Source organism: Lutra lutra, chromosome 14 (assembly GCF_902655055.1).
Source record: "Lutra lutra chromosome 14, mLutLut1.2, whole genome shotgun sequence".
Lineage (NCBI taxonomy): Eukaryota > Metazoa > Chordata > Mammalia > Carnivora > Mustelidae > Lutra > Lutra lutra.
In genome coordinates, this window is record NC_062291.1 from 56,109,223 (window position 1) to 56,137,086 (window position 27,864).

The following is a 27,864-nucleotide window of genomic DNA, read 5'->3' on the forward strand; positions in this document are numbered from 1 at the left end:
AAAATTTTTTTAACTTGTGGGATAATTTTTAATAGAAGAAAATATGATATGAATAAGGTATCTTACCATGGTACAGACTGCAGATGAGATACAGCATAAGATCTCAGGACTGGTTACACAAAGAATTTAATTGGAAGCTAAGACTGAGTTTTGTTTCATGCAGGCAAATTTGAACTGAATCTTAAAGGATGAAGACAATGAGAAGAGACAGGGTCAGGAATGCCCTCCCTGATGTGAAAGGAGAGGTGGACAGTGGCTAACACACAGGACAGAAAGCATCTGGCATATTCAAGTGAGGCCAGAGTGTGGCTTTGCAATCTGGCAGCCTGGCCTTTCTTCAGACTGGGACGAAACAGAGCTTAAAGAAGGGCGGTACACTGCCCAACCCACTGACAATGGGGGTGGTGTCAATGTCCTTTGGATCAACCAGAGGTTTCAAGGTGAAATGCTGTAAAATGTTGGTCAGTAGTAAAAAGAGCTCCATGCGGGCCAGGCCTTCTCCAATACAAGCTCTCTTTCCTAAAAACGACACATAAATTCAAGATTCCTTTAATTCTGTTTCTGAGTTAGCACACAGGGGAGCTTAAATACATATGGATTGAGAAGAGAAATATATTCATAGACTAATTAACCCATGGCTTCTTGTATCTACACAGAAATGTGGTTTCCTTCACTTTCTCGGTACACATTTTTGTATGCGTGCGTAGGGGCAAGGGCAGCTTGCCCCAAGATGGGCCACATTGGTGTAAAGATTATTTTGAATTAAAAGCAATCAAACCCCAGCAGATTCAGGAAAATCTCCCTACCTCTCCTTCAACTGCCTGCCTGCACCAGGAAGAGAGCATTTAGCAGACTGTTCTTTAATTATGAAACTTAGCGACATAACAGGGCAACCTCTCACCTTCCTGCTAATGGTCTGACTCCCCCTGTGAATCCTCAGACCACTGCCCCACTCCTTAGCTCAGGATGTGGACCACAGCCCATGTTGCCTGTCTTTGGAATTTCGTATGTTTGTGGATTGCCCATACCTGTGAAACTAAGTTTGACTTTTTCCTCTTTCTCTGTCTTTTGTCAATTTGATTTTTAGTCCGGCTAGGAAGTATCTTGAAAGGTGGAGGAAAATTCCTCATCCTGGACAGCTGGCCTGGTTGGCAGCAGCTTTAACACCCTGGACACTGCCTGCCACAGACCGGGCTGCAGCTGGAGATCCTTGGGACGTCTGACAGACAGCCAGCAGAAGGTAAGATTTCCGACCATGTCTGTCTCCTGGAATCTGAGGAGTCTGATGGAGCAAGAATGGTGAGTCCTTCTTCTTTCTTTCTACATTTAGATTAGCAGGAGAAAATGCTTGTGGAACTACTTCCTTATGTTTAGCAACTCTAGGTAATTTTGGTAGGGAACTTTCTTGGGGGGAAACGATGAACCAGAGGTCTTTCATCTTTGTTGATTAATTTTTGTTGTTGTTGTTGTTGTTTTTGTTTATTTGACGGAGAGAGAGATCACAAGTAGGCAGAGAGGCAGGCAGAGAGAGAGGAAGGGAAGCAGGCTCCCTGCTGAGCAGATAGCCCGATGCGGGGCTCGATCCCAGGACTCCGGGATCATGACCTGAGCTGAAGGCAGAGGCTTTAACCCACTGAGCCACCCAGGCGCCCCTGTTGATTAATCTTTTTAAAGATTTTATTTGTCAGGTCGAGAGAAGAGAGAGAGAGAGACAGAGAGAGAGCACTCAAGCAGGGGAGCAGCAGGCAGAGGGAAAAGCAGACTCCCAGCTGAGCAGGGAGCCCAATGCGGGACCCAATCCCAGGACCCCAGGATCATGACCTGAGCCGAAGGCAGAGGCTTAACCAACTGAGCCACGCAGGCATCCCTCCTTTGTGCCTTTGTATCATTTATCATAAAAAGGAATTACCATCACACAGAAAACAGGCATAGGCCCTATAGGTCTGCTGTTTGAGCCAGTCCCAGAGACTGGTGAGTTCATGGTTCTCATCAGACTGGCACTTGTTTAGATAAACTTTGCTGTAGGTTAAAGGCTGTTGCTAAGGGGTATCCTGGAAACCAAAGCTTCAGGTGGAACACTGAAAAGCTGTGAGAGCGCTCGCCACCTCAAGAAGGCTCCTGTGATAAGGTGGTCACAGAACAGGTGAGACTGACATTTGGTCACCACTTGAGGTCAACCTCAAGAAAACTTCTGTGCAATGAGGTACACTATGGAAAATGTACAATGGCCAACATCTGCCTGTGGCACATCTCTCTTAGGTGTTTGTGTGTTTCCAAGAGATCCAATGTTTAGCCAGAAGATAACCAGGTAAGGCTTTCCCTTTTTTCTTGTTCTCTGTCCCAGGAGCTTGGCTTTGTGACCAGTGAGAATATTCTTTTTGGTATCTACCATCCGGAGGATGCATTTACCAGGGTGCACTTTGGAGGCCAGTCTAAAAGACTGGGGATCTGAGTCTCTCTCTCTCTCTGACCATACCAACTCTCAAGGGTGTGTGTCATGAGAAGTCCCAGCCCATAGGAACCTTGCTATTCTCAAACTTTGTTTGTTAGTGCTGGAAAGTGCCATTACAGGAGCACATGCCCGGGGTCACAGATGATTGAGTCTAGGATGAGAAGCATCTCACGATTTCACTGAAGACCAGCAATGAAGGCCTTCTGCTTTCTTAGACTAACTATGGGAGTCAACTTTTGGATCATGAGGGCTGCATCATCTGTGCCCTCTCTCTGGATGCCTAAGGCATTAAAAGGCTTATTAATTAGAGTTGCTCATAACAGATCCTACTCATCAGTGGTCTGATGATGTATCCTTTAAGCTGGCTAATAAATGTAAAAAGAAGAAAACTTTGTTTAAAAAAAAAGATTTTACTTATTTGAGAGAGAGACAGCAGGATCTGGATCAGGAGGGGTAGAGGGAGTGTGGGAGGGAGAAGCAGACTCCCCACTGAAAAGGGAACCCAACATGGGGCTCAGTCCCAGGATCCTGAGATCATGACCTGAACTGAAGGCAGACACTTAACCGACTCAGCCACCCAGGTGCCCCAAAGGAAAATGTTCTTTTTTTTTTTTTTAAGATTTCATTTATTTATTTGACAGAGAGAGAGAGAGAGAGAGATCAAAAGGAGGCAGAGAGGTAGGAAGAGAAAGGAAGGGAATCAGGCTCCCTGCTGAGCAGAGAGCCCGATTGGGGGCTCCATCCCAGGACCCTGGGATCATGACCTGAGCAGAAGGCAGAGGCTTTAACCCACTGAGCCACCCAGGCGCCCCAAGGAAAACGTTCTTAATAGAGAGTGGCTCTCAAATGTCCTAGCCTAATGCCACCCTCAGGGACTCCCTTGACAAGATGAAAGATCAGAAATTAGAAATAAATGTCTACATCCAACATAAATTTCCCCTAAAATCCAGCCTCATCTGCCCATTTTAGCTTTCCTTTCCTTTTAGGATTTACATAGAGCACTGTAGTCTCATCTCTAGGTTCAAAGTATACAGGTTGTTCATGTAAAGGCTGAATGCCAGGAAGTGAATTTAACAAAAGCAGTAAGGCTCACTTTGCTCCTACCTTCCAGGGCTTTGTAATCAGGCCCTGCCAGCTTCAGGCATGGCAGTTGGCTGGTGTATCCTAGGCCCACACTGCAATAGAATGTGTGTCTCAGAGTATATATGAACAGTATTTGCCAATTTTGATTATACCTCCTAAAATTGTTAAATAATTTCAGATAGTTTAAATAGAAATCCAATCTTATTCTTTAAAATGTAACTTTTAATAAAGTAAAAATTAACTGGAAAAAAAAAAAAGAACGTGTGTCTCCTGGACAGCAGCAGACCTTTTAAATTACAAAGCCCCTTTAACCTCTACTTTCAAAGCATTCTACCAAATTCAGAGAGAAATTTAAAAGATTAATCACTAGTCACAACCCCCCTTCAGAGAGGAAACATGACCCAAATTTCTCCCAGGCCCACCTATAAATGATCAGGGAAAGGCCAATATTCGGGGGCTAACAGAGCCCAGATTAAATTGTGTACCCAGATAGAAGGCCTTTGTTAAAATGCTTTATACAGACTTTACAAAGTCATGAATCTTTTTTTTCCCATTCTAATTAAAAATCTATATTTTATAAAAATATAAAAGCAAGTTTAGTTAAAAAGGTGGTCCAGTCCCTTGATGTTCACGCTATAATCCAGTTCTTTGGGGGAACTGTTTCTAAATGATTGTCTTTGCCTTCCAAAGCTCTACAAAACCAGAAATCCAGCCCCAGAAGCAAGTCTAAGCCCACCTGTCTACAAATCCCCAAACTTTGCCTATTCCTCTCAGAATATTTGTAGATACTATAAAAGATCAGGATTTGGAACATGACTGTCCAGTACTTAAAAAAAAAAAAAAAAGATAAATTTTAAATAGCAAGTACCCTGAAACTCTAGAAATAAAATTTTTTTTAACATTATTTCTCCATCCCTTGAAATTATAAATCTTTCTCTTTTTTTAAGAGAGTGGGGGGAGGGCAGGAGCAGAGGGAGAGAGGGAGAGAGAATCTTAAGTAGGTTCCACTCCCAGTGCAGAGCTCAACCTCACAACTCTCAGGTCATGACATGGGCCAACATGAAGAGCTGGACACTGACTGAACCACTCAGATGCCCCCTGAATTTATAAATCTAATATCTTTGAACATAGCCCACAGTCACCCAAAAAAAATAAAAAAGGGGGAGTGGTGTGGGAAAAGTCCTTTTCAGAGCACAAGCTGCTTAAATCCTTCTTATGTCCAGACTTGGAAGAAACTTGGAGCTTTCTCTGTGACTTTGTGAAATAAATTTTCTATCCTATCATCTCTAGGATATAAGAACCATTCTTTAAACACACACTTCAGGGAGAATTTTTTTATTAAAAAAAGAAAAAGAGGGAAGCATTTGAAAATTGAGGCTATACCGTCCTGTCCACAAATATTAGTAAAAACAAAAGCTGTAAGAATATTTTTTATCTTGTTTGTGTGTACGTATCCCATATTGCAAATGTGAGGTATTTTCTCTACTTCCAGCTGGTATTGCCAAAATTAATTTATAAAAGAGCACCATTTAGTTGAAGGCAAGCACTCCTAAGGATTGGGCTTTCTTTTTTTTTTTTTTTTTTTAAGATTTTATTTATTTATTTGACAGAGATCACAAGTAGGCAGAGAGGCAGGCAGAGAGAGAGGGGGAAGCAGGCTCCCTGCCAAGCAGAGAGCCTGATGCGGGACTCGATCCCAGGCCCCTGGGATCATGACCTGAGCTGAAGGCAGAGGCTTTAACCCACTGAGCCACCCAGGCACCCCAGGATTGGGCTTTCTAATACTCAGAAGAGGGGCACCTGGATGGCTCAGTCAGTTAAGCATCTGCTTTCAGCTCAGATCATGATCCCAGAGTCCTGGGATTGAGCCCCAAGTTGGGCTCCCTGCTCAGCTGGGGGAGTCTGCTTCTCCCCTTGCCTTGGCCCCTTACCCGTATTCATTCTCTTTCTCAAATAAATAAATAAATCTTCAATAAAATTTAAAAAGACTTTTATAAAACTCAGAAAGATAGAAACTAACCTAAATGTTTTTCAAATTTATGTGATCAGGGAAGATGCTCAGTATTAAAGCTAATTTAAAGTTCTTGGTTTAACTAAAATAGCCATTTCTTCAGAGTTATCAGGATTAGGGCTCCTGGATGGCTCAGATGGTTAACGTTAACCGTCTGCCTTCGGCTCAGGTCATGATCCTGATTCTGGGACTGAGTCCCACACTGGGCTCCCTGCTCCTTGGGGAATCTGCTTCTTCCTTGGCCTCTCTCTCCTTCATGAATAAATAAATAAAATCCTTGGAGTTATCAGGATTAAATATAAAACTTGTATTCTGCCTGTGTTTACTGGAAGTCACATAAATTCATGCTATCTCTTACAAACTTTGATAGAAAAAAACATTAAAATGATGGCTTACTTTGTCTAATGCCTCATAAAATTTTGTAGGTAGACTAAACTATTCAGAATACATAAATGAAATAAATGTAAATAAGATAAAAAGGTATGTAGGTGAACTTTTATAATTTTTGTTTTTTTAAAGATTTTATTATTTTAGAGTGAGCGAAAATGCAAGTGGGGAGAGAGAATCTGAAGCAAACCCCCCCTGAGGTTGGAGCCCAACAAGGGGCTCGATCCCATGACTGTGAGATCATATGTGGGGAAACTTTTAAAGAGCTCCCAAAATCTTTGGTAACCTGGATTTTTAAAAATTTTGCTAAGTTAAATGTTAAGCTAAATTCACTGAATATCTAGACATTTCCAGATAAGATAAAACAATGAAACATTTAGTACCGAATACAGGTTTCTCTCCTTTTGTCTTATTTACAGAGAAACTAAAGGTAAGTTTGGGTCAGTTAGTAAACCTGGTTTGTGCCTTACTGAAAGAGTGTACTGTGAAAAAACACGTGTTTCTAAGTGGCAAAGCTATTCCTCAATTTGCCAGTCTAAAGAACACTAGTAACACTAGTAACACTAGTAACTAGTAACAGTTCACTGCAAAAAGTGAGAGGCCTCCGGTCACAGACCTGCTGATCTGGGATGCTGGGAAGGCACTCATGGAATGGGACTTCCTGGAACCAACAAGAAACGGAGGCTGCCGTGACAACGGTTCCTATGGGCCGGACCTCTCAACGACTAACACACTTGAGAGCTGGCGTGGCCAGACAGAGACTTGGAACCCCATTCTACTTGGCCAGGCGTCCTAGTTCTAACAGCTTTTAAGTGTTCTACCGGTGTCTGCCAGTTCTGCAGCTCCGGCTTCCAAGATGTCGTTAAGCAACACCCCTCATGTGCCCATTAACCTTGAGCAAAGTTTGTATGACAAACGACATAAAGGACACAAAGGAAAACAAAGATCCTCTCTGGGAGGAAAGAGAAATGTTGGCAAAAAAGACCCTACCAAATGTACCAAGAGTCACTTAGCCCAAGGAACTAGTTGCACAAGAGTTCTCTCTTGCTAATGTAAATTTAGAGAGAAAAAGGACTGTTGCCGTTCCCACTCCATCAGACCCTGTGGACAGAGATTCTGAGAGCCCGACGTGGTAGGAAATCTTACCTTGTGCCAGCTGTCAGATGTCCCAAGGATCTCTCAGCTACAGCAATGTGTGGGGCGAGCAGTGTCCAGCTGACACACCTTGTCGGGGAGCAAGAATTTCCTGTCCCCTTCAAGGTCCCTGTGGCTGGTCTAAGGATCAGACTGACACCAGACAAATTAACAGAAGGAAATCAAATTTCATTTCCTACGTATGGAGTAATTCACACAGACCTAGAAATTCCAAAGAGAGTCAGGCAAACAAGGTATATATGTCATCCTGAACTAAGGGGTCAGGAAAAAAAAGAAATATTACAAATTGGCCACAAACCTACTAACTAATCCCTCATCCCCTGACATACTGGCAATTTCAAATGTGACCTAGAGTCCAGTCATTCCTGCAACTGAAATAGGCTTCCTCTCTGCTCTGCCTGTTGATACTTCCCACATCCTTCTAGAGCCACCTCAGATGTCATTTCTTCTATGTAAACTTCTTTGATGTGCTCGGAGTATATAACTCACTTCTTTATCTCTTTGTGACAACACTCGCTAATGCTTCAAAAACAGCACATTTCAGATGAAATTTTACTTAATCATCTGTCTCACATTCTGGAACATAAGCTCCTAAGGTAAGGCCTCAGATCTTGTAATGATACCCACAGTGTCAAGGCAAAGCAGGTCGGCAAGCCCTGTGACTTGAACAGAAATCTCAAGGAGTCTCATTATGCAGTAATGGGCCCAACACAGAGGAAGAAAGATAAGGAGTAGTTCAGTAGGTATCCTGCTTTGAGATCCTCTCTGGGCATGGTCCATCATCTTGAGACCACAATAGCAAGGGTTGCTTGATATTTATGTTTCTTCTATATTCAGTCGGAAACAAATCTCCCATTTTTGCCTCTGTTTCAATTACTTCTGCAGGAAAGGCCCTTTACCCTCCCTTTCCCCCCGCCCCCATTTCTCCTTTAGAATGTGCTAAATATTCTCCATTTCTCCCTCCTTCCAGCTCCATTTTGGGTTTGTCTTTTATGTCTACTCTGTGCTCAGGAAGCTGATTTCTGTGGACTACATAAAGCAAGAAGTTAGTTCCCTTCTGGGTTCTGAATAAATTCAGAGCATTAGCTACTGACAAGGTCAGAAGATCTATTCCCTCCTGCCGGGCTGCAGTTTAGACAGTGGCTGTACGCCTCTGCTACAGACACACCTCCTGTTGAAGCATCCACTCTTTCTTTCCTCAAGTTCTACTGGACTTCCAGTAATGCCCTTCTTCCCTCGTCCCTTCTGATCTACGATGGGAACGTCTTCCAGCCGATGCTGGTCTATCATACCTTAATCCTGCCCACATCTCTGAAAAACAGTCTCATCATTAAATACTCACAAATTAGCCACAAGCTTACTAACTAATCACTAATCCCCAAACAGACTAGAAAATTCAAATATGATCTAGATTTAGTCATTCTGGAACGACTTGTTGAGTGTGTCACCTGTTTCTTCCCAGGACCCTGACAAAGTGAAGGGAGATACTCAAATTTCCCTTACCCTCTCTCTATCTACTTTACTCCCTACCCCTTCTTAGGACTCTCAGTAGTAGGTTCTGGGGCCAGTCTTGGCAAGGGAAGCCTCCAATCCAATGAGAAACAACCTGGGCTTTGGGAGTGATGCCCCTGGCCTCATACAAATGACAATCTGTTCAGCCCAGAGTAGTGTCCATGCAGAGCCCTTCCTCATCTCCCTGACCCCTGATGTAGAGATAACAATGAAGCTTGCTTGCCTGCGGAGAAGGGCACGAAGTAGTCACTCTTCTTAAAGTTGCCACTTTCATCCAGGAAGTGGCCAGGATCAAAGTGATCTGGGTTGGGAAACTCTTTGTCATCGTGCAGGACGGAAGTCAGAGATGTTAATATGGTTGTGCCCTGATGTGAAGGAAAACAGATAAACTGGATTATAATGAAAGTCATGGAGCTTGAAATCCTTTTGTTTTATAGATGAGGAGAGAGGTATAAAAAGAACGTATTGGGGCGCCTGGGTGGCTCAGTGGGTTAAGCCTCTGCCTTCAGTTCGGGTCATGATCCCGGGGTCCTGGGATAGAGCCCTGTGTCGGGCTCTCTGCTCAGTGGGGAGCCTGCTTCCCCTTCTCTTTCTGCTTGCCTTTCTGCCTACTTGTGATCTCTGTCAAATAAATAAATAAAATCTTAAAAAAAAACCGTATTTACTCCTTATTTCAGAACAAACAAATGACCTACCCTAACAGGTTTTAAATCCTTTAATGTCAGTCCAAGGCATTGCTAACTGACGTCCAAGTCATTCTCTTTAGTTTGTAGCGTGATACTAGCACTTGCTTTTTCAGAAAATTAAGGGAACTCCCTGGAGTGCATTGTTCTTGACAGATAAATTGCAGTATTTTTTTTTTAAGATCTTATGTATTTATTTGACAGAGATCACAAGTAGGTAGAGAGGCAGGTGGGGAGTTTGGTGGGGCAGGAAGCAGACTCCCTGCTGAGCAGAGAGCCCGATGTGGGGCTCGATCCTCAGACCCTGAGACCATGACCTGAACCGAAGGTAGAGGCTTAACCTCGTGAGCCACCCAGGCACCCCAAATTGCAGTATTTTCTAAAAGGAGCTGATGCCCCTGAAAATCCAGCTCATTGTCTTTGGAACACAGGATAAGGTCTTCAAAGATCTACTTGAGTGGCTATATTCTTGAAACCCTTCACCTTCCCATCAAGATGACAAACTAAGGGGCGCCTGGCTGGCTCAATCAATAGAGCATGTGACTTTTGATCTTGGGATCATGGTTTCAAGCCCCACACTGGGTATAGAACTTACTTAAAAAAATTTTTTAAGGATGAGAATAAGTATTCCCGCTTCGTTGTGCTGTTTCAATTGAATTATTGCAATTTCTTGTGGAAATGAGAGAGCATTTCTAGTTTTGAATACGGTGTTCCTAAACTCATGGATGCAGTACAACATGATGATTTGGAGTTTAGTTTTCAAAATCAATCGAATCTTTCTATTAAATTAAGCTCTGTGATGATAGGCCAGTTGTGTAACACTTCCATGACTCATTTTCATTACTAGTAAAATGTAAAGGATACATTGGCACTAGTTCATCGCAAACATAAAATGAGATAATAAATACTTTTGCATGAAGATGACTGCATGCTAGGGGTACCTGGGTGACTCAGTCAGTTGGTCCTCTGACTCTAGATTTTGGCTCAGGTCAAGATCTCAGGGTGGTGAGATCAAGCCCTGCATCGGGCTCCATGCTCAGTGTGAAGTCTGCTTGATTCTCTCTCCCTTTCTTCCTACCCCTTCCCCTGGTTGTATGCTCTAAATAAATAAATAAATACATAAATAAGTAAAATCTGTAAAAAAATTTCTCTCTCCCTCCTTGCCCAGTTTTCCTGCTCATGCATGGTCTCTCTTAATTACCACAGGGTAAAATGCTCAATAAAGGGATGCATGGGTGGCTCTGTTAGTTAAGCCTCTGCTTTATTTATTTTTTGTTTAAAAAGATTTTATTTATTTGACAGAAATCACAAGCAGGCAGAGAGGCAGGCAGAGAGAGACAGGAGGAAGCAGGCTCCCTGCTGAGCAGAGAGCCGGATGTGGGGCTCAATCCCAGGACCCTGAGATCACGACCTGAGCGGAAGGCAGAGGCTTTAACCCACTGAGCCACCCAGGTGCTCCAAGCCTCTGCTTTTAGCTCAGGTCATGATCTCCAGATCCTGGGATTGAGTAAAAATGGAAGAGAAGGGAACACTTCCAAATTCATTTTGTGAGGGCAGCATAATTCTAATTCCAAAACCACCCAAGGATACCACAAGAAAAGAAAAAGGTCAATATCTCTGATGAAGATATAAAAAATTGTCAATAAAAATCTTCACAAACTGAATTGTATGGTACAGTAAAAGGATTAAGGATTATATCCCATAATCAAGTCGGATTTATTCCAGGGATGCAAGGATGGTTCAACATCCACAAATCATTGTGATGTACATTAAAAAATGAAGGCTAAAAATCATATGATCATCTCAGTAGATGCAGAAAAAAGCATCTGACAAAAGTCAACATTAGTTTATGATAAAAATGCTCAACAAAGTACATATAGAGGGAATGTACCTTGACATCATAAAGGCCATATATGATAAAGGCCATCTATGATAAGTCCACAACTAACATCATTCTCAATGGGGAAAAGCTTCAGCTTTTCCTCTACATCCTAAACAAAAGAAAGATGCCCACTCTCACCACTTTTATTCAACATAGTACTAGAAGTCCTAGTCCAAGCATTTGGCAAGAAAAAGAAAAGGCACTCAAATAGGAAAGGAAGCAGAATGTCACTATTTGAAGATGACATGACATTGTAAATTTTTAAAATCCCTAAAGAGTCCACTCAAACTGTTAGAATAAATTAATTCAGGATAAAAATGAATATACAGGGGCGCCTGGGTGGCTCAGTGGGTTAAGCCTCTGCCTTCGGCTCAGGTCATGATCTCGGGGTCCTGGGATCGAGCCCCACATGGGGCTCTCTGCTCAGCGGGGAGCCTGCTTCTGCCCCGCCCTGCCTGCCTCTCTGCCTACTTGTGATCTCTCTCTCTCTCCCTCTAATAAATAAATAAAATATTTTAAAAAAAGAAAAAAAATGAATATACAAATATCTGTTACATTTTTAATGTGAAACTAATAATGAACTCTAAAGGAATTAAGAAAACCAACCCATTCACATTGGTATAAAAAACCTAGTAATAAATTTAACCAAAGAGGTGAAAGATCTGTACAGTGAAAACTATGACACTGATGAAAGAAATGGAAGAAGACACATATCAAATGGAAAGATATTCTTTGCCCATGGTTTGGGAAAATTAATATTGTTATAATATCTATACCAGCCAAAGCCATCTATAGATTCAATGCAATCCTTATCAACATTCCTATGGCATTTTCACAGAAATGGAATAAACAATCCTAAAATCTGTGGATAATGACAAAAGTCCTAAAGAGCCAAAGCAATCTGGAGAAAGAACAAAGCTGGAGGCATCACAATTCCTCATTTCAAACTGTATGACAAAGCTACAGTCATTAAAACAGCATGATATTGGTATAAAAACAGATGCATAGATCAATGAAAAGAATACAGGGCCCAGGAATAAACCCATGCATAGGGGGCCAATTAATTTTTAACAAAGGTGCCAAGATATACAACCAAGAAAAGACAATCTCTTCAATAAATGGTGTTGGAGAAACTAAATCCTATCTTAACAAGAGACATAAAAATGAACTCAAAATGAATTAAATAATTGAACATAAGACCTAAAACCACAAAAATCCTAGAAGAACATGGGCAAAAAGCAGTCTTGGCAATGAATACTATGAAGAAAATCCCGTGGGAGTCCAAGCACTATGATTTATAAAATTGCATCAACAAAGTAAAAAGAAAGGAGCACGTGGTCAGAGGGTAAGATGTCTGGTCTCTGACTGTGTCATACATATAGATGGTTAGGTAATCTATAATCCTGCTTTCGTGATGCCTGATAACCTAAGATTCTCAAGGAGGGGCACATAGGTGGCTCAGTCAGTTACGCCTCCAACTCTTGATTTGGACTCAGGTCATGATCTCAGGGTCATGAGAGGGAACTCCTGGATGGGATTGGGCTGGACATAGTGCCTGGTTGAGATTCTCTGTCCTTCTCCCTCTGCCCCTCCCCTCTTGCTTTCTCTCTCTCTCAAAACAAAAAAAAATGTGTAAATAAAAAATTAAAAATTAAAAAAATAAAATTCTTAAGGAGTAGTAGAGATGAAATCTCTCTCACCTTGGGAATAAAGTATTCTCTGAACTTAATGTCCTGAGTCACTGCATGTGGGAGACTGTTGGGGACGAGATCAATATATCTCTGGATCTCGTGTACCACAGCGTCTGTGTAGGGCATGTGGCTCCTGTCCTGCATGCAGGGGCTCCGGTGTCTGCCAACCACATGGTGAATCTCTTCCTGGACTTTAGCTGCAGGATAGGAATCAGAATTTATATGAAATGGAAAAGTCATTTGATCTGACCCTTTTCCTTGTTGTTGTTGAAAGATTTTATTAACTTTAAAGAGAGATTGGGGAGGAGGGACAGAGGGAGGAGAGAACCAAAAGCTGACTCCAAGTTGAGCGTGGCGCCTGATGGGAGACCCAGTCTCATGACCCGGAGATCAAAACCTGAGCAGAAACCAAGAATCGATGTGTAACTGACTGAGCCACCCAGGTGCCCCTTGATGTGATCCTTATCATGGCTACATTGTGGAAGGAGACTGGGAGAGGGGAAAATCACATATGGCTACTTTCTTGAGCGGCAGAAATTTGTTTCCTAGTCAAATTGGAATCTCATTAGAGACGTTAAGATATGTACATAGAAAACATAATAGTACTATGAGATTCAACTCTGATTCTCTATTTTGTGTGCTTTGTTTGATAAACTCAGGGATCTGGGGTCTTAAAAGCTCACTATAGACCATGCTGTTTGACCACTTTGTGTAGGCCCGTTTTTGTTTTAAATGTGTAAGTTCCAGGTGCCGGGGTGGCTTAGTCTGTTAAGTGATGATCGCAGAGTCCAGAGATTGAACCGCACATCAGGATCCTCCTCCACAGAAAGCCTGCTTCTCCTTCTGCCCCTCATCCCCCTCATGTTCTCTCTCTCTATCGTTTGCGCTCTCTCAAATAAAATCTTTAAAAAAAATGTAAATTCCAAGAGGCTAAAACTACGCAGGGCAATAAATGCTTAATAAATAGAACAACTGAGGGGCGCCTGGGTGGCTCAGTGGGTTAACCCTCCGCCTTCGGCTCAGGTCATGGTCTCAGTGTCCTGGGATCAAGCCCCGCATCAGGCTCTCTGCCTGCTTCCTCCTCTCTCTCTTCCTGCCTCTCTGCCTACTTGTGATCTCTCTCTGTGTCAAATAAATAAATAGATAGATAGAACTGAATAAGATGTTGGACTCAGCACACAGGACCCAGAAGTTAACATTTCTTTAGGATGCAAAACATGACAGGCATGTTGTACAATGTATTACATTACTTTATAATTCCTCAAAAAATTCTACATGTTGGGTATTATTTTATGTGCCTTAAAAATAAGAGGTCCATAAAAGTAAATGTATTTCTTAAAGACACCCAGGTGTTAGGTGGTCTTTTTTTTTCCATTTTTTAAATTGTGTTATGTTAGTCACCATAAAATGTATCATTTGTTGTTTTTTTTTTAATATTTTATTTGACACACACAGAGAGAGATCACAAGTAGGCAGAGAGGCAGGCAGGGGATGGGAAGGAAGGAGGCAGGGAGCAGGGAGCCCGATGCGGAGCTCCATCCCAGGACCCTGAGATCATGACCTGAGCCGAAGGCAGAGGCTTAACCCACTGAGCTACCCAGGCACCCCTAAAATACATCATTTGCTTTTGATGCAGTGTTCCAAGATTCATTGTTTATGTACAACACCCAGGGCTCCATGCAATCCGTGCCCTCCTTAATACCCACCACCAGACTCACCTACCCCCTAACCCCCTCCCCTCTAAAACCCTCAGTTTGTTTCTCAGAGTCCACAGTCTCTCATGGTCTTTCTTATTCTCAAACCCACAATCTTAGCAACTGAATAAGATCACTGAAAGTAATTTGGGTTAGCGAATTATATTTTTCCTTTATTTGTAAAATTATGACATTAATAATATGCAGTTTTAGTAGGACTGTTCATTAGTTAAAATAAACATTTATTAACCTTCTCCCATGAGGGAAAGCTCCTGTGATCGTTAGGAAGCATCATCTCTCCTAAACAGATGAGGGACCAAGCAAGATACACAAAGAGTTTGTCATGAGTCTGAGGTCACACAGCTACTTACTATAAAGTCGGGATCTGAAGCCACTGTAGTTAGTCTATAACACATTTTCTCCTGTACCATGTTGCTACTTTGGTCAAATGGTGTTGATCTACTACCTGAAGAATGTGTCTTTGTTAAGGGAGCGTGTGATAATCTGTGGTTTGATAGCTATCAGGAAGACTTGGGAATTTTAGAGAAGTTTTAAACTTCACCTTTTCAAGTTGAGAAGCTGGATTTTTATCTAGAAGACAGTGATTATGCAAAGTGGTTAGGAACTTCCTTAAATAATCAGAATGCTTAGAGAATGCCCCAGAAAGGAACGAAAATGGGAAGAAAAACAATATATAAATGGATATGATGCAAGAAAAAATTAACATGGAAGCATTGGGGAACGAGGACACCAAAAGGATTTTTGCATGTACACAGATTTACAGGTCTGGAGGAAAATGTCATATGGTATCTGGAGTCATAATCAATATAGATCTAATAAGAGGGAAGTTATTTGGCTGAAAGAGTCTGTGTCAAGTGAAGGAAACACAGTGCCATTAGATCCCATAATGTGTGACAGCAAAGGGATCTCAAAGCTGTGCTTCTAGCTTGCACCATTTGGGAAGTACTTCTTACTTGGACTGGGAGGGCAGGAGGACTTGAAACAGAGGAGAATGATCTAGTGCTGACATCACAGAGATAAGCTTCCTGAGATTTAATTGTATTAAAAGGGTCTCTGCTTCCCCCTCTCTCTCTGCCTGCCTCTCTGCCTATTTGTGATCTCTCTCTCTCTGCCAAATAATTTTTTTTTTTAAAGTGTCGCTTCCCTATGACCCTGCAATTGCACTACTGGGTATTTACCCCAAAGATACAGATGTAGTGAAAAGAAGGGCCATCTGTACCCCAATGTTCATAGCAGCAATGGCCACAGTTGCCAAACTGTGGAAAGAACCAAGATGCCCTTCAACGGACGAATGGATAAGGAAGATGTGGTCCATATATACTATGGAGTATTATGCCTCCATCAGAAAGGATGAATACCCAACTTTTTTTTATCAGCATGGACGGGACTGGAAGAGATTATGCTGAGTCAAATAAGTCAAGCAGAGAGAGTCAATTATCATATGGTTTTGCTTATTTGTGGAGCATAAGGAATAACATGGAAGACATGGGAGATGGAGAGGAGAAGGGAGTTGAGTGAAATTGGAAGGGGAGGTGAACCCTGAGAGACTATGGACTCTGAAAAACAATCTGAGGGTTTTGGAGGGGCGGGGGGTGGGAAGTTGGGTGAGCCTGGTGGTGGATATTATGGAGGGCACGTATTGCAGGGAGCACTGGGTGTGGTGCATAAACAACGAATTCTGGTACACTGAAAAGAAATTTTAAAAAAAAAATTTAAAAAGTGTCTCAGTGTGCCAAAGCACAGAACATGATTCAGTAGTGAAGGAAATAATCCTTTTATGAGCACTCAAAAAAGAAGAAGAAGAAAAGTGGGAAGGTTGCATTTGCAAGAGAAACTGTATTTGTGAGGAAGAATTTCTTTGTCTAAATGGGTATATTTGAAAAGAATGTATTTGTATGTAACCTTTTTTATTTAGTTTTTATAATAGTTTTATAATAGTTTATAATAGTTTTATTTACCTTTAATATTTATTTATTTATTTTATTTCTCTTTGATGAAGACAGACTGTCATTTTCACTGAGTCAATCCTCACACTGAAAATGCACTTGAATAGAAATATCTTCTGACAAAAATGCATTTATCTGGATGTGGAATACATATCAAGTGATAGCCTTCTAGAGAAAGCAGAAGGCCGGTTCTTCAAGATCCTACGACAACCCTACTTATTGCATCTGTCCCAATGCAAATTAGGGACATTCCATCATAGGGCAAGCAGTGAGCTCTGCTCCTCAAATCTCTGCTGCTGTTTAAATGTTTCATTATCTTTTTGTGCTATAAACTACTTTGAATTTAATTTATCCAATGACAGGAAGATGTACAAATAAAGGAAATTTTTTTCTGTGCATTGTCTGGGCATGTAAAGAGTGGGATAGTTGTCAGTGTCACCTTCCAATTTCTACCTGGAATTGCACCCCGCCCAACACCTGTGACCATACCTGTGACCTCCGGGTACTTCAGCAGCATCAGGAGTCCATATCTCAGGGTGGTGCTTGTTGTCTCTGTTCCTGCACCAAACACATCCCATATGGTAATGATCAGGTTGTCCATGGTAAATTCAGACTGTTTATTGTGTTTTTCCTAGAAATGAGGTGTTACAATTACTTGATAAATAAAAGAGACTCAGAGGTAACTCAATATGACATTGTTATTTGGTGTGAGTGCTACGGCTGAAGGCCGAGTTAGATAGTTGTTAGGGTTCCGTCCAACAATTAAAATATAACCAGAGTTATGAACCTTTCTGATTCTTCACTTTCTCATCCCCTATGTCGATCAGTGGCTCTACCGTTTCTTTGAAATATAATTTTTATCAGGTCCTCACTGCTACTGTCAATTCTAGCATCTATTGTCTATTGTATAATGTCTAATATTTTTATTCAACCCTTCAGAAACACCCCCCCCCAAAATGCATCACTATTCCCAACCCTTCAGTCATTACACCCATGACAGTGCCTCAATTACAATCAAGATCAACTATCTGAAAATTCCACCCTTGTGATCATGGCATTTCTCATTCTCATTGTTGTCTCTGTTCATCTAAGTAGAATTTCTTCTGTGAAGTCATCTGTGAAGACTTCCTAGTGCCTTTCCAAAGATAAGCCTTTGTAGATTCCTGTCTATTCCTGTGTTCCTTCATTTGTTACATCTTCCCATTGCTGGACTTTTCTGATGAAGGATGATATGTTGTGTATCATTAATGATGAATGTGTGTGAGTGTACATTTCAAAATGTCCCCAAATAAGGAACCAGCTTTAACACTATAAATGTAAAACCTGTAAAGTCATTTTCACTGGGGATTGAGAAATATCTCAAGATACCCAATGTGGTTTGCACAAACAAGAGGTTAGACAGGCAATTAATACATCTTTAGGAAGGGTCATTTGTTTTAATATCCCAGTTTCAGTGGGAATCACACCACCCACAAAGATAAAGGGTCAGATTATACCTTTTCTATTTTGATCAGGAAGTAGTCAATAAAGTCCCGAGGGTTACTGAAGTCCAGGGATTCTTGGTGTTCTTTTATTTTTTCCTTAATAAACTCAAATTGTTTAGCAATGTTTTTAAATAACACATGATGACTTCCTGGAAGGTAATGTATTAAAAGAGGAAAAGCATTGTAGAGCTGAAAGAGGAAAGAATCAATCATTAATTCACTCAGCAAAGTTGTACGGGCCCATGTTAGGTACCAGACACTTAGTTGTATGCTGAGTAGATAAAGGTGAGTAAGACATGCTTCCTACAACAGAATACACTTGGATTTGAAGGAGAGGGAACTGAGAAGATATCTGAAGTTACAGTATGCACCAGCCACAAAGCAATTTCAAAACCACCTAAATGATTTCCTAGCCATAACCCTATGGAGGAATCCAGGAGCACACCATCTTTTCCCGAAGGAGAACACTGAGGTTCAGAAAGGTCAGCCATTGTAAGACATCAGTCTATAAAAAGGGCTAGAACGTAGTGTTCATTCCAGTTTACCAACACATATTTCTACAGAGTTACCTAAAAAGTTTACAGGGCTCCTACCCTTTTTTTGTAATGAAGAGACTACATTAGAAAGATTAAAGAAATGCCCAAATTACTTAGGTTATTTAGGGATTTTATACCCTCAGGAATGTGCACATTGCCTTTCTTCATCTGCCCAAAGCCAGTCCTAGAGTTTACAGACTCAACTTTAGAGAGTACCTCATGATTTAATGCTCTTGGTAGGCACTCAAGCGATTTTCGGGCCCATAGATTGTATCTAGAGATACAAAGCTACAGAAATCTAGATTATAAGTCTAGCTCATTCTTTGTCTTGGCTAGGAATTCCTTGTCTTTGAAAAATATGCTTAATATCTCTGGGTGACAGTTTCCTGTTCCAAAAAATGACAGACTCCTTGTTCTCTAGTCTCCTTTCCAGGTGGCACACATCATGACCTCATGGTCCACACATACTTGTAGCTCTTAATGATCATACATTGTAGGATACTAATGTGTTCTGACACTGTACCATAGTGAAAAATACATTTTACATCATCACCCTCTTCATCTATGGATATAAAATGGTTTCTCAGAAACATACCTTGCTATAACTGATACACTGTCCTACATTTCTCTACTACATTTCAAGGTTCTTAAAATAATTTTTAAATATTTATTTTAGAGAGAGAGAGGGAGTGAGCATAGTGGGGAGGGGGAGAGAGAAAGAGAAAATCTCAAGCAAACTCCCTGCTGAGCACCGAGCCTGATAAGGGACTTGAGCCCACGCACCTGGGATCATGACCTGAGCTGAAATCACCAGTCGGATGTTTTGAGTATAAGCCACTCGGGCGCCCCACTCCATTTCATGTTGTAAATTTCATTTCACCACACTAAATTGATTTGATAACTAATTGGTTTCAAATGATAGTTTGATAAACATGACTTTATCCATTTGCAAACCGGACAAAGGGGTGAGGTAAGCATGAGCAATAGGTTAGCTAAAAACTTATTTCCCATTTAAAAAACTTATTTTCCCATTTACCTGTATCCAGAGGGTGCTTGAAATTAGGAGGTTTTTGTGAAAATACTCTATCAAGGTTAACAATGTTTTATCGCCATACTCAAAACGATTCTGGAAAATAATGGAGCAGATGACATTGCAGGGAGCACAGCCCAGAAGGGAAGTAGGATCACAGGGAGATCCTAAAACAATAGAAGTTAAAAGCTAGAGCACAATTTTCATATAAATCTGAAGCTGACGGTCTGGAACACTAGAAAGAAATTTTAAAAATAAATAAAAATTTAAATTTTTTTTTTAAATGACAGAGAAGGGTTGACTGCTGGGGTTCTTTTAAATATAGGGATTCCCTGGGTATTTCATCTTCATGGTAAACCCAGTGTGCCAAAAATGTATTGTTCCCCAAACAAAGCTGTCTAATCCAGTCCATTTTTTAATTTCTCTAAGTGTTCTATTTACATTATTCTTCAAATAAGAGCCACAACATAATTCACAAGAAGGAGGTCACTTAAAACTATCTTGAAAGGTGGAGGGCACGGATTGCATGGAGCACTGGGTGTGGTCCATAAACAATGAATTCTGGAACACTGAAAAAAAATTAAAATAAGTAAAAATTTTTAAAAAATACCTTGAAGGGTATAAAAGTTCAGCTCTCAATGTGACTATTTCTTCACGACGCCTGCAGGAAGCTAAGCAGCCTCAGAAGATCAGGAGACTGGAGAGACTTGAAACTGTTATTTTATAAAACATAGTTGAGGGGCGCCTGGGTGGCTCAGTGGGTTAAGCCGCTGCCTTCGGCTCAGGTCATGATCTCAGGGTTCTGGGATCGAGTCCTACATCGGGCTCTCTGCTCAGCAAGAAGCCTGCTTCCCTCTCTCTCTCTCTCTGCCTGCCTCTCCATCTACTTGTTCTCTCTCTCTGTCAAATAAATAAATAAATAAAAATCTTAAAAAAAAATAAAAATAAAAATAAAATAAAATAAAATAAAACATAGTTGAAAAAAGCTGTGTGTACTCTTCTTGTAGAAGAGAACAATCATGAGAGAAACTGGAGTGCCATTTGGATCTTTGAAAAAATACATTATCGTATTGGAACCAGGCTCCCTATATATAATATAGAACATGACTCCATGCTTTGACGTTTGGCTGCTGACAACTTTTGAACCTCACCTCTTCTTCTTCTATTCACAACTGGACAAGCTGATAAAAAACCTCAAGGGTCCTTCCTTTGGAAGCAGGACATTTAAACTCTACAAGCACTGACCCACACACAGGAACTCATTCTCTACCCCATCCCTTAACCACCACAGAGTCATCAAGCCAGTGCCCTTTCCCTGCTCTCTCAAGTTGTTTTTTTTTAAGATTTTATTTGTTTATTTGATAGAGCAGAGTGAGAGAAAGACAGCACGAGCAGGATAAGGGGCAGAGAGGTACAAGCAGGCTCCTCGCTGAGCAGGGAGTTTGACACCGGGCTCCATCCCAGGATCCTGGGATCATGACTTGAGCTGAAGACAGAAGCTTAGCCACCCAACTGAGACACCCAGGCCTCCTTCTCAAGCTGTTTCTTCATCTGCTTAGGAGCTGCCCTGCACTCTACAGAAAGCCTCATTTTGTGAATCAAACTTTTTACATCCAAATGGGGTATGTATGGTATAATCAGTCTCGACAAATAATAAATCATGGATCACTACATCAAAAACTGATGTACTATGCAGTGACTAACATGACATAATAAAAAATAATTTTAAAAAAGAAGATAACACAAGAATAAAAACAAAATAAAACATCTAAACCAGATTTGGGGTGGGAGATACATCTTGTCTCTGTGAGGTGACTGTTACAACACTGTAGCTCCAAAAGGGAAAAAAAAACAAACGTAGCTGGGATCAAAAAGTGGAATTTTTGAGGAAAGATGTTCTGCTCAACATACGAAAGAACCTTCCAATAGTCAGAGTTACCCAGTGGTGAGATGGGTTACCCAAGAGTCGAGGGCCCCATAGCTTGGCAGGATCGGGCAGAATCGGGGTGGCTGTAGGTCACGAGCATCCAAATAGTGGAATACTATAGTAATCTATTATAATGCTCTTAATAAACATAAATTAAACGTGAAATATTTAGTATATTAAATTGAAAGTTTACAAAAATATGTATGTTTATATCCCTTCTGCCAGGTCTCCCAACCACTCCTCAGTAATACACATCAAAAGTCTAAGTGATATTCGCTGTCACTAGATTGTCACAACTTATTCTGAGGAAGAAACAAAAATCATGCAAGTATTTGTAATAATTGCATTTTTTATATTAATAGCAGCAAAAAAAAAAAAAGCGAAGGGACAAACTATCTGGACAATACATAACTTGAGTTAAAAAACATTGGGGCGCCTGGGTGGCTCGGTGGGTTAAAGCCTCTGCCTTCTGCTCAGGTCATGGTCTCAGGGTCCTGGGATAGAGCCCCACATCGGGCTCTCTGCTCGGCAGGGAGTCTGCTCCACCCCCCCCCCCCTCTGCCTGCCTTTCTGCCTACTTTTGATCTCTGTCAAGTAAATAAATAAAATCTTAAAAAAAACCAAAAAAACAAAAACAAACAAACAAAAAACCAACCCACAATGGCAGGGGCGCCTGGGTGGCTCAGTCAGTTTAGCATCTGACTCTTGATTTCAGCTCAGGTCATGATCTCAGGGTCGTTGGATCAAGCCCCGCATCAGGCTCCATGCTGAGGGTGGAGCCTGCTTAAGACTCTCTCTCTCTCTCTCTGCCTCTCCCCACCATTCTCTCTCTCTAAAAAATACATATGTATGTATATATACATATATATGAAACACGATGGCAGCTCACCATACAGAAAACAGCATTATTTATTTGGAAAATATTGAAATACTGAGGTTCAGGAAACCACATATATCTTATGACCCTGATCTTACTCCTTTCCTGACAAGTGTCCTGCCCACCCCCTTTCTCTTCCACCTCCCCTGCCAGTCCTGCATGGCATACACACGTATACAAAAATGCCAGCATAATGACGTGACATACATTGGAAATTACTTCATTTTTCAAGATATTATGGCCAAAACTACTAGTTCATTACCAAAATCCATTTCTCCCCATTTTCCTATGCACACAGACACCCACATTTCCCAGTGCCTCTTAGAGTGGGTGCGGTCCCGTGGTAGAGCCCATGGAATGTGAAAGAAGTTTGGTGTGCCGTTGCCATACCTGGCCTACTGAAAACCCAATTTGCTGTTTTGATTGTTCTTTGCTCCTTTTGCTACCATGCAAACAGAAAGAAATCTGGGTGACCCAGGAAGCCAGGTGTTGAAGAAAGATATCAGGGTTCCTATCACCCTAGTGCCTGAAACAGCTGTTACGCCAACCACTTCCCCTCTTACTACTGTTACGTGAGCAAAAAAGCAACTTTTGTTGTGCTGCAGGCATCAGATCTCTCTGTCGCCTATCTGAAATAGCACAGAGTCTCCCCAAACGAGTACTGCTCGTTACATAAAGAAATACACACCGTTGGTTTTTTTTAATGCTTCCACCAGACACAAGGCTTCCTCTTGAATTCTGTCTTCAATAGTCTTCTTTCCCATGCCCATATTCCGCAAAATCATGAGGGAAAAACGCCGGGTTTGCTTCCATGTTTCTCCACTGCTGAAAACAATTCCTATCAGAAAAAGAGAGAAAAAGAGAGAGAAAAGAATGAAGTCCATCACCATGAATTCTAGCTGAGAGTCAGTATCTCAGAAAAGGATAATCACACTTAGGCAGGGATGTGAATAGGGTGGTGTCAGCAACAGAACTTTCCAATGAGCCCTGCTGTGCCCACCTCCTCTTAACCTAGTGTCTGTCAGGACTCTGGTTTGATGTATTACTCAACTCTTCTACATCTGTTAGCTCCTTCAAACCTCGGAATAATTCTGTGAACCAAGGGTTTTGTCCCCATTTTACTGATGGTCAATGAGGCAAAATGCTTGCTCTGTGCTCACACAGGTAATAGATCATGGTGCGTCCATGTCGTAGATGACATTTCAGGGCTGGTTTTTGCACATTATAAATGAATTGTGGGAGAGGCAACGAAACGAGTTGCTTCTCAAGAGAAGGAGAGAGCACTCGTGCACTGGAAAGAAGTTCATGATAAGCTCTTCCTCCTCATTTTCACATTTGCCCTCTGTTTGTTAACTCTTTTCCATGAAACATGGTCTTAACACCAAGGAAGTTCAATCAGACTCCTGGAGCCATGACAAGATCAGGAGAAAGTAATTTTCATAGGAAATTTGTCCATAGAGATTTTAAAGAACAAGGTAGAGGAGGAAGTGGCCCATTCAGGCCTTATCTCTTTTTGCAGAAACCCAGTGACCCACCAGAGGACTGGAGACCCTAGGGCCAACTCCAGAACAAATGGAAGACAGTTCAACTACTTTAGTTTAAAAAGCTTTTTCTAAGATCACTTGCAATCCATATATACTCACCGTGCGTTTTCCTGTAATCATCTCAGAGCACATTTGTGCTTTATGCCTTGTATCTCATTGTATTCAAATATTTCTTATGCTTTTTTTTTTTAAAGAAGAATAAATGATTGAAGGCAAGGCTAGAAATATTTCAAACCTATGTTGGCTCCATGCACACTATGGAACTTTCTTAAAATAGTCTCTTGGCAACCATGACTCAGGCCAGAAAGCAAAATGTTTGCTGACTAGGATAACTGAGTCATTTTTGTCCCTCCTTATTTCTCCTAGTCTCTTACTATCTTAACTGAAATGAACATTATCTTAACTGGCCATAATTTAAAGTGGACACAAATTCATGGAACGTTGACAGTGAGATGATTTGCTTCCACTGCCTCTAGTGCCTCTAGTATTTTATGGAGACATCGTGTGTCCCCTTCATTATCTACAATATGGATTAATGATCCTTTATAGAAAAATGTTGGAATTTGGCTGTTTTCATAAATTTCTCTAAATACTTACAATTTCTCAATCCCTTGGCCTGTTTGGAGTCTTTACAACTTACAAACCCACAAACATTCCCCAAATTGACGCACACCTAATCCCCGGGTGATGTAGTCCACCACTGGGAAACCGCCTCTGCCAGAAAACTCCTCACTCCGATCAATCAGGGCTTCCTTCACCGCTTCATGTCCATATACCACCACCGTGGGCTTCATGCCAAAATACAGAGTGAACACAGGGCCGTAACTCTCTGCTAGCTGGGAAAGGAACAGGTGCAAGAGTAGTAGAATTTTGAAACTAGGAATGTGGACAAGTGAGAGAAATAGTTTTAATCTTACCGAAGAGATATTTTAATATGCACTCAACCATTATAAAAGCTTTCAACTTGTAGAACTAGTAATTAAATAAATCACATTAGTGGTAATTATCATTCTATTATTAGTAACATTGCTACTATTATGATCCTCATCCACAGTTCATCTTTATTCAGCTCCTCTTATGTGACGGGCTATATTATGGATTTTATTCATATTATTTTATTAACTTTTGCCTGCCACACCTGTAATTGCAACAAATTTCTCTTCCTTCCTATAGTTACAATGGTGGGTTCTTGTCCTGTTTAAGGGGAGTTCCTGCTCTTGTCCCCTGTGTAGACTCATAATCATCCTTCATTATCCACCTCCCACATCTTTTTAGCACACAGAGTACTAGATTTTAATAGTACATAAGAACCTGATGATGTAGGGGCGCCTGGGTGGCTCACTAGGTTAAAGCCTCTGCCTTTGGCTCAGGTCACGATCCTGGGGTCCTGGGATCGAGCCCCACATCGGGCTCTCTGTTCAGTGGGAGCCTGATTCCCAACCCCCCGCTGCCTACTTGTGATCTCTGTCTGTCAAACAGATAAATAAAATATTTAAAAAAAAAAACACCTGATGAGGTAATCACCGACATTTCCCCACTTCCCTGTGTGGCCATGTGACAAAGTCTGCACGAACTGCTATTAACAGAAATGATGTGTGCAAATCCTACACTACTGGTAAATGGTACTGGTAAATGATAAATGCTTGCCCTCCATCCCTCCCCCTACCCATGGACTGAAACGACAGCATGGAGATAGCCCCACTGTGTCCGTGCACATGTGAACAATAGCCTAGGTGCCAGGATGCTAAACTACAAGACTAAGAAAACCTGGTTCTCTGGATCACCTCAAGGAGGACAGGCAGCCTCTATAGCATTCTGTAAGATAGAAATAAGCTCCTGTCTTCTTTAAGTCACTGTGTTATTGAGATCTTTCTGTCATGGCAACTTATTTGGTATCCTAAATGATGTAGGACCTACACTCTTTCAACTTACCCAAAATGTGAGTCCTCCTGTTGCCTTACAAGTCATTCTCCATTAAACAACCAGAGTGATCTTTTCACAGGGCAAATGCTAACATGAGAGTCCTGTTTAGGCACATTAATGGCATCGCATGGCTCTTGGGCTAAAGATTATATGTGTGTGTGTGTGTGTGTGTGTGTGTGTGTGTGTGTGTGTGTGTGTGTTTATTTAATTATTTAATTATTTTTTTAAAGTAGCCTCCATGGTGCCCAAGACAGGGCTTGAACTCACAACCTGAGATCAAGACCTGAGCTGAGACTGAGAGTCAGATGCTTAAACAACTGAGCTACCCAGGAAGCTCTAAAAACTAATATTCTTTTTTTTTAAATGTTTTATTTATTTATTTGACAGAGGGAGAGAGATCACAGTAGGCAGAAAGGCAGGCGGGGGGGGGAGGGGCAAACAGGCTCCCCGCCGAGCAGAGAGCCCGACGTGGGGCCCGATCCCAGGACTCCGAGATCATGACCTGAGCCAAAGGCAGAGACTCAACCCACCAAGCCACCCAGGCGCCCCCAAAACTAATATTCTTAAAAGCCTTGAAAGACCCACATGCTCTGGCCCCTACTTACTTCTCCAATCTCATCCCACACCATGTTTTTATTTACTCTCTGGTCTATAAGCAAACTGGTCCTACTTCAGAGACACCAACAAGTAATTCTCGTCCAGATTGAAGCAGTCTAGAACAAACTTACATCTGTATTTTTTCTGGTGAGTGCTTGGTCATTCTTTAGATCTCAGCTCCAGGTTCACTTCCCCAGAGAACCCTTTGCTAACTGTTCCTCCCATCCCTCCTCCTCCAAAATGCATGGCCTCTTGCTACTGTGTCCCTTTTACGTGGTTTGTAATCACACACTCACTTGCATGATTACTTTACAAATACATGCCTTCCGTCTAGACTATAAATTCCATAATGCTAGAGTCTTCTTTTTTTCATTCATCATTGAAAATCCCCAGCATCTAATGGAGTGCCTAATACAAAGTAGACATTCAGTAAATTGTTCAGTATATGATATACTCAAGGACCATGTGAAAAATACAATTATTATTCACATTTTAAAGAAATGGAAACTAAGGCTCAGGGAGATTTTTAAAATTTGCCCAATGCTGTGAGTTTACTTACAAGTGGACGAACTGGGGTGCTAACATAATGCCTTTGAATCCACAGCCCAAAACACAGAAAGAAGCTTCTAGAGGGTGTGTTCTGGTCACTAGCTATCTTAGGGAAGACAGATTTCAGACAATTCCTTCAAGATTTAGAGAGCTGTTGCTATATAAATAGCCAAGAATAAAGTAGTTACTCACTCACTCATTGAGCAAATACAATAGAAGCTGAAAATTTTGGAGACTTGAATTATTTCCTAGACTTAAATCAATGTGTGCTCTTAGGAAACTTCTAGTGTGACTGTGTAAATCTTTAGAATTTTTTTTTTAACTGAAAGCAATTTCACTGCCATTAGAGTTTACCAAAGAATAATTACTAAAAAGGAGACCTGGTCACAAAATGGACAGGGAATTCCTTCTTTGGCAATTTCAGCGATAATCTCATGGCTCTCAATCCCTTCTGGAAGCTTTCCAGCTATATACCACTTACAATCATATCTGGGTATCCAACTGACATGTCCTGTTCAAACCATCTCCTTAAAACATGGTGTCTGGGACATTTTATTTAGTTATAGGGCTGTAAGTGCAAACAACTGGAAGAAAAGTAATCATACTTGCCTTCCTTAGAGATTTGCTGACATTCTTAGTATTTATCTGTAGAATATTTCCAATGATTGGGAGAGGAGTCGGGCCAGGCGGCAGCTTCCCTCTGGCATGGTTGCAATTCCACAGAAAGAAAGGAATCAAACAAGAAAGACATATCACCAGAAGTATGAAGAGATCCATTGATGTGTTTTGTATAAATGAAGTTGAAAGCTTGGTATCCAATGACTTTATAAATACTAAGTGCAAGCTAATCATCAAACATGCACTGTTTTGAACTTTTGGG

General features: G+C 41.2%; 1 protein-coding gene across 2 annotated transcripts; it reads right to left on the minus strand.

Annotated features, from left to right (window-relative positions):
• Positions 1 to 27,806, minus strand: LOC125085077 (cytochrome P450 2C21). 2 transcript variants are annotated; one of them, XM_047703224.1, is made up of 9 exons: positions 27,594 to 27,806; positions 24,589 to 24,751; positions 23,060 to 23,209; positions 19,574 to 19,734; positions 18,014 to 18,190; positions 17,007 to 17,148; positions 12,866 to 13,053; positions 8,824 to 8,965; positions 1 to 519 (listed from the first exon to the last, which is right to left on the minus strand). In XM_047703224.1, the coding sequence occupies exons 1-9, from the start codon at positions 27,759 to 27,761 to the stop codon at positions 338 to 340; spliced, it is 1,473 nt and encodes a 490-aa protein (XP_047559180.1). In that variant the 5' UTR covers positions 27,762 to 27,806; the 3' UTR covers positions 1 to 337. The 2 variants fall into 2 exon arrangements, with proteins under 2 accessions (XP_047559180.1, XP_047559182.1); XM_047703226.1 differs by lacking the exon at positions 18,014 to 18,190.
• Between the last annotated feature and the right edge of the window lie 58 nt (positions 27,807 to 27,864).